The sequence below is a fragment of the Procambarus clarkii genome, chromosome 11 (assembly GCF_040958095.1).
Source record: "Procambarus clarkii isolate CNS0578487 chromosome 11, FALCON_Pclarkii_2.0, whole genome shotgun sequence".
NCBI classification, from domain to species: domain Eukaryota; kingdom Metazoa; phylum Arthropoda; class Malacostraca; order Decapoda; family Cambaridae; genus Procambarus; species Procambarus clarkii.
The window spans coordinates 17,922,197-17,933,588 of record NC_091160.1 but is presented as its reverse complement, the minus strand read 5'-3'; the positions used below and the strand labels follow the sequence as shown (position 1 = coordinate 17,933,588).

The 11,392-nt window shown below is 34.3% G+C and overlaps 1 protein-coding gene across 1 annotated transcript; it reads right to left on the bottom strand.

Moving 5' to 3' along the window:
- Positions 1 to 820: 820 nt before the first annotated feature.
- On the bottom strand, positions 821 to 4,726 carry LOC138363571 (baculoviral IAP repeat-containing protein 7-like). The gene is made up of 3 exons (XM_069322928.1): positions 3,833 to 4,726; positions 3,382 to 3,744; positions 821 to 1,006 (listed from the first exon to the last, which is right to left on the bottom strand). The coding sequence occupies exons 1-3, from the start codon at positions 4,724 to 4,726 to the stop codon at positions 821 to 823; spliced, it is 1,443 nt and encodes a 480-aa protein (XP_069179029.1).
- Positions 4,727 to 11,392: the final 6,666 nt, after the last annotated feature.

Here is an 11,392-nt window from a genome sequence, read left to right as displayed (position 1 = left end):
GAAATCCTATCTTTAATGTCCTTTTCACGTTCTTCGTGAATGTAGTTATCACGTTCGGTATTTAACTGATGAATGAACTTATTTATTATTGCTTCAATTTGTGATTTTCCTGTTGCTTTCGATTCATTATCATCATTTAAAGGAAATATGCTTGAAAAACAATGAATTATATCGCTATTCGATAATGTAGGTTTTGTATAAAGTCGCTCTAATGTTTCAATATTATATTTATTTGCTTCATTTATATTCTTTACTAATGTATTATATTCGTCATACTTTATTTTTTTAGAATTTTCACAATCTAGTAGTTTTTGTTGGCATTCTTGAACATAATGGTTTTGGGATACTAATACATTATTATATTCTTCTTGGTCTGATTGTTTATCATAGTTGCATTTTTGTAAGGCTTGTTGGCATTCCAGAAATTGCATTTTCTGGATACTTATATCGTTTTCACATGCAGCTAATTTTAGTTGATATTCCTTAAGAGACATTAAATTTATATTTATTTTCATATTTAATTCTTCTTGTTGTTGACGACTTATAGTTTATTGTTCATGTGCACTTTTTAGTTCCTTTTCGAGTGCAACGTTTTTTGATCTTATTCTAGTATTATTTGAATTTATTAAATCGGTTAGTTTTTCTTTTTCATCAGCTAAGTCTTTTATTTGTTTGTCTTTGTCTTCGGAGATATGTTGAATTTGTCTATCTTTCTCATTTACCAAAAATGCATATTCTGTTTCATACTTTTTCTTTTCATCATCGTATTGAATTCTAAGCTTCATTAATTCAGTATTATTTCGATCTTCTAGATTATTTTTCAATTATTTTGATTATCTTGAAGAGTTAAATTTTCCTTCTTTAAATTCTCTATTTCATTTTCTTGGTCTCCTAATTTCTCTGTAAGCTGCACAATAGTAACTTCTAAATCTCTCACATTTGTATTTAAATCTGTTATTGTGGCATCTTGATATCCACATTTAATTTCTAATTCACTTTTTTCATTCTCGCATTCATTACATTTTTTATTCAAATGAGCTATTGTTTGTTTTTGTTGATTCTGACTCTTAAGAGGATATGTTTCAGTTATTAATTTAATATATCGATCAGAGATAGTAAACAAATGAAGCATTTTATTCAATAATAAAATTATTCTTTTATCATCATCATTCACAACAACAAAATTGTTAATAAGAGTTTTTATGAATATACGTTCTCTCAAACCCGAGGAACCATTGTCTGGGAATGTTATAGTATTCAAGATTATTTTAACAATTTCACTCATTTTTTTTTTTAATTATTGATTTAATATAATTCTACGATCAGCTGACAATTACCTGATTCTCATAGAAATTGTAGGGGACGATGATGGATTGAGAGAATTAATTGGAGGAGGAGGAGGAGATGGTGGGTGTGTTGAGTAAGTAGGAGGAGATAGTGGTTTCGGAAAAGGAACTTTTTTGGATGCTCCATTCCCTTATACCCCTTCTCAACATAGAAATTTGTTTCTCCTGTTCTTTAAACATTTCATACAAAACTGACAAATTTTGTTGAATAATATGGTTTTCATGTTTCAGCTTATTAATATTCAGCAATAGTTGCTGTTGTGTTCTGGGTGCTGCTAATTTCAGAGGCAATGGGTCCACTGGAACTGTAGCAGCGAAAGTGGATGTTCTGCCTGAGACACATACTAAAGATCCTTGACAATTGCATGTCATCAAATTCATATGGTGCAACCATTATGAAAAACAGTATGTGCTCTCTTATTTTATATGATCAATTGTTATCCACTTCCCTAGAAAGAAACTTCCAACAGAAAAAGGGTGGTTGTAGACCAGTTGATGGACAGATTGGTTGGGTGGTTGTAGATCAGTTGACAGACAAGTTGGTTGATTGGCTTGACTAGTTTGTGGAATGGTTGTTTGCTTCTTCAGTTCCGCCAGAGATTGAATAGTACTGCTTGTTTGTTCACTTTCACTGTCTAGAAAGTTATATCAAGAGGTAGTATGTAGTGTAGTGTGCTTGGATTGCGACTCTACCACTAATTAATCTATAAACTGTGTTCTGCTGCAGGCTACCTTAGTGACACTTTTATACTACCTTAAAGACAAAAAAAAAAAATAGAAATATGTATTTTGAAAGGATACACACACACACATTGGTATAACTAAACTACAACTTTTCCTCATCTGAGATTATATCTGGGGAGAGGAATAATATTTCGTCAATAATAATTATAAGGTATTTATTATAGGAATAATAGGATTTGAAATTCATATATTTCCAGCCGGGTTGATAGATAGGATACATTATGTTATGTAAATGGTCTAAAATCATCCTTATTACTGTAGGTGTGGACATATTTTTGTATCCAACACAACTTTCTTGACAATGATGTTTTCTAATTTCTTAGAAGAGTCTTGGGTATGAAGTATTTTCAATATGGTCTCCCTCAGCACCTTCAGCCACCAGCACATCTGTACGTTCATTTCCATAAATTCAAACATGTTAGGCTTTGCAGTATTGCTCTCGAATCGTACATATCATATCATTATCACACATATAAAACATTTTTTACTATGATATAATTGCTTTAATAGTATATTTTATCTAAGCTCTGCAAATTGGACATGTGGATATGTTTGTTGCACATTTGAAACAAGTGCATATGTGATTACAAGGTAAAAACATTAACTCACTCTCATTCTCCATACAAATCTTACACTCAATCACTCTGTGTCTAATTGTACCTTCTGACTTTGGGAGAGTGGTAACTTGATCAGTTATTCTACCAAATAATGGTTGTGGGTTAGAATCACCAGACATTGGTGGGCTTAGGACAACATCAACTTCAGTCAATGTCAATTCATCAACTATTGTAGATTCTACTTCAGTTCCATCAGACATTGGTTGGCTTGGGACAACATCAACTTCAGCCAATGCCAATTCATCTACTATAGGCTGTATTAAAGTTGTAGATGATTCTACTTGTTGGTTTTGGTCAGAAGCCAACTCAGTTCCATCAGACATTGGTTGGCTTGGGACAACATCAACTTCAGCCAATGCCAATTCCATTAAAGTTGTAGATGATTCTACTTGTTGGTTTTGGTCAGAAGCCAACTCAGTTCCATCAGACATTGGTTGGCTTGGGACAACATCAACTTTAGCCAATGCCAATTCCATTAAAGTTGTAGATGATTCTACTTGTTGGTTTTGGTCAGAAGCCAACTCAGTTCCATCAGACATTGGTTGGCTTGGGACAACATCAACTTCAGCCAATGCCAATTCCATTAAAGTTGTAGATGATTCTACTTGTTGGTTTTGGTCAGAAGCCAACTCAGACATTGGTTGGCTTGGGACAACATCAACTTCAGCCATTGCCAATTCCATTAAAGTTGTAGATGATTCTACTTGTTGGTTTGTGTCAGAAGCCAACTCATTTCTATCAGACATGGCTGGGCTTGGGACAACATCAACTTCAGCCAATGCCAATTTATTTACTAGACATTTTCTAACTTCGTCTTCCATGTACTGTAAGACTGCTTCAATAAATGACGCAATGTCAAAGAAAGGTAACCCCTTCTCTTTGAGTTGATTATGATACGTTGTCATCACATGATCTTCCTGGAAACCCATTGAAATAAGGTGCTTAGTTATGTCTAGTTCCTTAATAAGTTTGTGTTGATCTTCATTGATATTGGTTATTGAAGGGTTTGTCTCATAAGGTGGCCTTTCCCCTTGAACCTGAAAAAAAGGTAATGTTACAAATGGCTTTTATAAAGATTACAATAATAATAGTCAACCTTCATTTCAAGTTACTTAGCTGACATACCTGATCAATGAATTCTTTTCCTTTCATCAAGAAGAGGAAGGTACACTCTGGGTACCAGCGAGCATGTTCATCCCAAGGTATATCATCAGTTTCCCAGTTTCGAAGTCCATTCCCACAATGATAACAGCGCACATGATCACTTAAACCACAATAGAAGAATCCAGCTTCTGACAATTCAGTTGGTTTCTGTGTTACACGTTCAGGCCAATTGTTAAAGCTTGCTAGGCGACTTTCAAGTGTTAAGTATTCTTTTCGCTTGGCAATGGTATGTTGGTGAACTCCATTGTCTGTCATAGGACTTAGACCACAGACATCTGTTCCTTGTCTATAGGACGAATTTTTACTATTTCTCAGTGGAATGGAATAACCCTCGAATTTTTCATTAAATATCAGTGGAAAATTTCCCACTGGTTGGTTTCGAATGAATTGACAATGGGGAAAGTGATACTGATGTTCGCCTCTGGGAGTGTCTCCTCTTTCCCAGGAACCAACAATGCCTCGACAAAAGACACAAGCAACGTGGTCATTTGTTCGAAGATAGTAAAAGCCATCACGAGCCAAATCAGATGGTTCTAACCATTCAAGTGGCCAATCTATGTAGGTATCCAAACGTTCCTTTTCAAACCGTAAACTGTCATATGAATCAAACTTCTTAGAAATAGATCTTTTCACGTTCTGATTAAATGTGCATTCTGGTTTCTCTTTCTTATGTAAAGCAATGATTCTATTTTCATCTTTGTTTACGTTCGTGGCATCAATTTGAAAATGGCACATTGAACATTCTAAAAGATTTGCTTTATGAGTATAATAGAAACCCGCCTTTGCAAGTACATGACTGTTTACACTGAAGTTACAGTCCTTAAAATTCTCCAAACGATTTTTTTCTTCTCTCATTGCTATGAAAACAGAATGTGAGTGTTGTATTAGACTGACTAGTTAGTGACTGAGAGAGGCATCTCTCTCTCTCTCTCTCTTTATATAATACACAATCTCCCTCCCCCCTCCTCCTCCTCCTCCTCCTCCTCCTCCTCCTCCTCTTCCTGTTGACTCATAGACTTAAAATTGGGACTATAGAGTTTATCAGCTGAAATCCTTTACCAGATCCTAGTAAAAAGCTGAAATAATGGTAAGAAAAATATAGGGAACTAAGTGGAAATTCTGTGATAAAAATAGAAATTTTAATTGTGGAAATTTTACTACATTTTTTACACTCAACCTGGGCGCCCCCCCCCCCAAAAAAAAAAAATAAAAAAAAATTCACGTCCCAGATAAAAAAAATACTACTACCTAACTACGTACTTATTTTTATTGATGAACACTTTATATATCATGTGTAAATCAATACAAATTCCAGTCTAAAAGATGTCATCCCTACCACAGGTGTTTCTAGAAAACATATTTTAATTAATTGTCCCTAGTCCACTTCTCGACAGTAATGAAGACGGTAATTTGTCTCTATAGACTTCGAGTTGGTTGTCTTCCCAATGCCTTCAGCTGTATAATAAAGTTAATGGTAACTAACCACCTAATTCTTCTTCTTCATCATCTTCAAAATTGTCGGTCAAATTTTTTTCAAAAAGAAACCTGCTCCATATTGTTGGAAATTGGGGTCTAATATCTTCCACAGCAATATGTTTTTTTTCTACTTTTTCATTTAGCCACTGTAGAAAACTTGTCCCCATTTCCTGAAAGTAATGATAATTATTTATTAGTGTTATAAATCCCTTATTTTTCAACCTAATTTTTCAAATAATTAATTTCTTAAGAGAGTCTTTTTATGAAAACAAAGTAGGTAGGTGCTTTACCCATCATACTCACCTTACATCTTTGTAAAATATAAATCGAGAACTTGAGCCATTTCTGAATTTCATTTAGTCGTAATTGAGTTAAGTGAATATTATTCTCTAAACTCCAATTTTGCTTGTTTTTTTTCTTGGATAAAAAACAATAAACTGCTTTTTCCCTCAAGGCTCTAAGTATTACATACCATCTTGTTTTTACTTTTATCATTCCAATTGTTTCTTCATTCTCATTTAAAAAATAAAAAACTTCACCTTCTTTGTAAAGATCACTTCGCACCTGTAAAAATAATTTAATAATATAGTTTCATAAAAGAAATTGTATTGAAAAATGTGACAATATAAATTGGCACTTCCTTGTACAATAGACTTTTTGTTTGCCTACCTTATTCTGGTGTTTCACTACATCTTTAGCTTCAATTATTGAATAGGCAGGAGATGTAAAGCCTAATGCCGTAAACAGGTTGAGTGTGTAGTGTGGAGGTAATGCAAGAAGGCTAGTCTCTTCATATTCGTTGTACAATGGAGTAAAACAGATAACGTTGAGTTGATGCTTATCCAAGTGACTGAGGTTAACAATATGTTGGTTGTCAGGTTGAAGAAGCTCACACACAGCTGTACATTTAGTATAGTGTAAGATACTATATACCAAATGTCGATTCATAATATCCATATTATTCAATGTATCCCACAGTGATCTGGCCACAACTTTAGCAACAACATAACGTTCTCCATCATACCGCTCAATGTCTTCCCTTTCTCCAATTAACATATGAACACTTTTACTCCCAGTAATTAAAAAAAATTTACCATTAATGTATCTGCCACTGAAATGAGCTGATTCACCATTCACTTTAGTCATACAAACTACTTTAGAAGTAGTAGTACTGAGATCTTCTAAGCAATATTGTTTCCAGAGATCATTTGTTTCCGGTTGTTTATCATCCTCATCACCAATACCACCAGTAAATTTTTTATTGGCAAAGATCACTAAATCAAACTGTCCCTTAAACTCCAAGAGTGTTACACCACGAGGAACATTTTTTCGAACTTCAGGATCATTGTTGTAGATTGTGTCATCAGGGCCATAGCAGTTGACCTTTATATCATGAAGAATAGCAGGGTCGTCTTCAGGGGATAGGATTCCATGTGGGACATTTGCACTTATTCTTTTTATCTTCTTTTTTTCTTTCAATGTTTTTAAAAGATTTTCATACCTACAAACAAAAGAAAAAAAAAATAAGAAGTAATAATTTATTGGGGCATGGATATTATAAAAATATATATATGATATATATTATTAACATATTATAATAATGATACTTACAATTCCGAAGACTTTAAACTGTTTTCAGCATAGCAAATCATCTTCTGAAATGATGCTCCAAATGTATCTGGAAGTTTTTCTTTCATCTTGATTTGGTATATGTTATCAAGGGTCATCATTAACATATTTATAGAAAGTGGTGAATCCATAGTTGTTGTATATGTCAACAATTAAATAATATTAAATAGTTATCACTATGGATATATGCATGCTGCATCAGACCACTTAACACTGAGGTAATAATACTGGGCATAACGCTTTTATATACTTGAAGGCGATTTAACTCACCCCTCCCCCTCCTCCTCCTCTTCCTCCTCCTCCTCATCCTCCTACTCCTCAAGTCAGAATTGAAAAGATAGATATAAAAGAATTCAACTGTCAGTTACAACCCTAGTCCTGTGCTGTATCTAGTGAGTCCACTTTGATAATATTATAATATAATAAGATAATATAATTATATTGACTTAGTTTGGGTAAGGTAGGGTCTTGTTTGGTCTTACTCTAATTATTAGTCCTGCATCACCTTATACTATCTTAGATAAAAATGTTGATTGATCAGTTAAGTTACATATGCCTTAACATATTTTTTTTTTTTTTTTTTACATTCACAGCTTTGAAATAGATCACCATTATTACTGATATTAACGAGACAACAGCAAATTTTGAAAATGATAAGGCTCTGAGTGAACCCAACCCTACAGGCAAAGCAATGAACCCCAACAAAATATGGGAAGCTGAATCTGTAAAGACTGAACCCAACCCTACTAACCCCAATGAAATATGGGAAATTGAATCTGTAAAGATTATGTTAATAAAACTTGAAGAAATACTACTAAAGTGGGGAATAAAATATGAATTATTCATGAGACAAAATAATGGAGTCAAGCTTGAAAATACCTATCAAGTGATTTTGATGTCGAAGGCCTCATCACAGGAAAAAATTGAAATAGACCATATTAAAGTAGTATTTCAAGATGATGGATTGGTTTTGTTTAATGGGTGTGATAACAACTTAAGTTACCACCTGAAAAAACACAAATATGTTGTGTGTGAGTATACCCTCATCCAATTAACTATCCGTAGTTTTTTTAAATGTGAAGAAAAATTACCCACTACTTTGTACATACGAATTTTTAAAGATGAATGGGCATCCAGCCCAGCGTGGGATAACTCCAAACCCACCTTCACGTATCTAGACAGTCTTCACAATACCGACATATGACAACTTGTACTGACACTCACCGGAACTAGTGCCAGCCATACTGACATTATCATCTTACTTTTTAATTATACTACATCTGTTCCCATTCTGGGCTCACTTTTTATTTAGTGAAAAATTACAGTGAAATTAAAAGGTGCCCCCATTCCCCTACCTATGTACACTAGAATAATAAAGGCAAAATTAAAAAAAAATAAAGCAATATATTTTATAATTCATACACACTTTTATTTAGTGAAAATTACAGTGGAAATAAAAATGAAATGAGGCAGCCTTCAACTGTTCGAAAGTTTTTTTTTTTTTTAAATCAGCAATCTCCTGCCAGAGGTTTGTATTCTTCTTCTTCAGGTCGGTGATGTACCCACGTTAGTCACTATGTCAGTCACTGTGCGGAAGTTTTGAATAACATTGGCTCTTTGGTCCCATTATAAATTAATATGACTTCCAAGTGGTTGCACATATCAATTCCTCAAAAGAAAGGCGGGTTGTTTCAGCCTTCCAACTCTTTTATTTCATTTTTTAAATCATCAATCTCCTGCTTGAGGTCGGTGTAGTTCTGCTTCAGGTAAGTGATTATTTTTAATAACTCTTGCTCTATCATCTTCAATAGTGTGTTGTTCTGATTGATGTCGGTGTTGTTCTGCTTGATGTTGGTGATTATTTTGCTGATTAATTGTAACAACTCTTGGTCTGTCTTCAAAAATATTGTCTCATTCTGCTTGATGATGTCGATATTATTCTGCTTGAGGTTGGTGTTGTTCAGCTTGATGTCGTGGATTATTTGTAACAACTCTTTCTCTATATTCAATATTAGTGTCTCCTCTTCCTCTTCCCAGCATAGTTTCAAGGTTTTTTTCAGCGTATCTTTCTCCATCCTGGGGTTCATCTGAGGAGAGAGCATCTCGGACAACTTTTTCTTTGGAAGAGCAGCGAAGCTGGCCATCAGTGGATGTAATATAAGAGTGAGAGTGGTCGGCGGCAACGAATATTTATATATATGGCTCAACTGACACAGTACTGCTCCGGGCAACCAGCTATTACATTACTAGGTGGACTTCGCCGCCATGAGTTTGATCACAAGGTTTTCAACACTTTATCTAAAATATCACTTTTAAAAATGTTGACTTCAACCTTCAACGGTCCAAAAATTTTTTATTAAATCAGTATTCTTCTGCTTGAGGTTGGTGGTGTTCATCGTTTTTTCTAATCAATATTCTTTGGATTGAGGTGTATTGATGTTCTCTCTGTGACATCAATAAGCATTGTTTCAATTTTTTTTTCAGCGCAGCTTCTTTACCTTAACTTGTGGGCGACAGAAAGTTAATGAAATTGGGGAGTATGACTGCTACGGGATGCCCACTCATGGATGCGATCCCACTATTGCTCGACACCGGTGCTTTTGGCTGCTGGGTTGAAGAAGTTACGTAAAAAAGTGAATTTGAATTAAAAATTGCCCAAATACTAGAAAAAGGTTGGGGCCTGGGAGCCTTTTGGAAAAATTTGGGTTGGGGTAGGATAATAAAATAAATTAATTTGTGGAAATAATATAATATATTCAGTATCTCATTCTTTTACCTTTTTTTACCCCAATTATTTATTTAGAGTGACTAACAACTACTATTTTCTGATTGAACTGTCCACTCATGCTTATTTTGTAAAAGTATTTTCTTGGGGAAATAAGCCACCACAATGCAGCCAACAACATTCAGAAACCGGTTTCAAGGTTCTGCTATACAGGCATTCTTCATTTTTTTCTCCAGTCTGTGTGATTTTATCCATGATGGCTTCTATCTTCCATTTAGTGTCTGTCACTTCGACACCTCTTTTTGGGAAGTTGCGGAGCTGTGTAGTAGCAAATAACAAAGACATTAATATATTCTCTACCGAATAAATTTTAACAGAGCATAGGAATTCACAGATTAAAAAAAAAAAAACTTTTAATCACAAAAAAATAAATAACGAACAACTGAAATTAATTCTCTTATTAGTAAAGTTAATTACAAATACATACCTGTGCCTGTTGTTGTTTCCTGACCGAAGACACGTTCCTCCACATTCTCCTGCTTCTCCCATTCCTCCCCTGACTTGGTGTCATCATCTCCATCTGAAGACCATGGCCATTTGATTTTTCTAGAATCAAGCTTCCTTAGTGCCTTTTCTTTCTTCTTCATCTTTCTCTTTATGGCCTTATTTAGTACCAAGCCCTTTAGTTTGTCAATCAACCGGTCACTTTCGAATGTGTCTGAGGACGACGATAAGGACGACGATGAGGACGACGATAAAGACGATAATGAGGAAGAAGATGAAGAAGATGACCTTGCTTTTACCGTTGATTCAACCAAACAAGATATTTGCTCAAGTAAGACAGATGCAGCTTGACCTCTTTCAGCTTGTTCTTTTGCTTCCCCAGAAGAGTTAGTAGTTATCTCGAAACCCTTCATCAGTTCGGAAACAAGGGGTGGGGGAGGATAGAGGGAGGAAAGAACGAATAACAATAAATTAAAATTACTATTATAATTGTATTTTACTGTAGTATAATGAATAAAAAATCAATCTCTAAATGTTAATTTACCTGAAAGAGACAAATAATTACAAGTCAATCGTTTTACCTTCAGCTTCGGCTGTACCTGATCATTGCACACATAAGTAGTTAATATAGGCACTATAACAATAAGAAATAGAGTGTGTGTTTTTTTTTATGATTTGATTCATAAACTGAACTGGTAAGGAATTGATTATTGAAGCTTGTTGTTATGTAATTCTTGTTGGACTAGATGACTGCATATGGATCAATAGTTAAACTGTAATGACGCCCGCCACTACCCTACTGAATGATAAACTGCTTAATTTCAGTAGACTGTACACCTGACACTGGAGCTGGAGAGAGAGCAAGGGTTTGTGACTCTTAAATAGGCAGAAATTCTCCTTTTATACCACTATCCCATCCCCCTCCCTCCACCATAGGTTGCTGAATCAATACAAGTTATTTTCATTAATATTTTCTATATTTTTATTAATATAGGCCGATTACTAAATTCTAATTCTGATTATTTTGTTAGATCATAAACACATAATTTAATGGATAAGTAGTATATAATCAAAGGCTGAATGTTTTCTTAAAATCTTTCTATTCTCTTTCCCTCTTTTTTTGGAGTTGAGTTAATTTGCCTACTCCCCGACCTGCTACTCCTTTTTTTAATTTTTTTATTATTATC

Bases quoted from the DNA above. Each gene is read 5' to 3' on its own strand.
- LOC138363571 (XM_069322928.1), bottom strand. From the start codon at position 4,726: ATGAGAGAAGAAAAAAATCGTTTGGAGAATTTTAAGGACTGTAACTTC. The intron at 3,745-3,832 runs GTATGTCAGCTA...CCTTTTTTTCAG, and splicing joins GAAAAGAATTCATTGATCAG to GTTCAAGGGGAAAGGCCACC. The intron at 1,007-3,381 runs GCAATGGCTGAA...AATGAATGCGAG, and splicing joins CTACAACTTTAATGGAATTG to AATGAAAAAAGTGAATTAGA.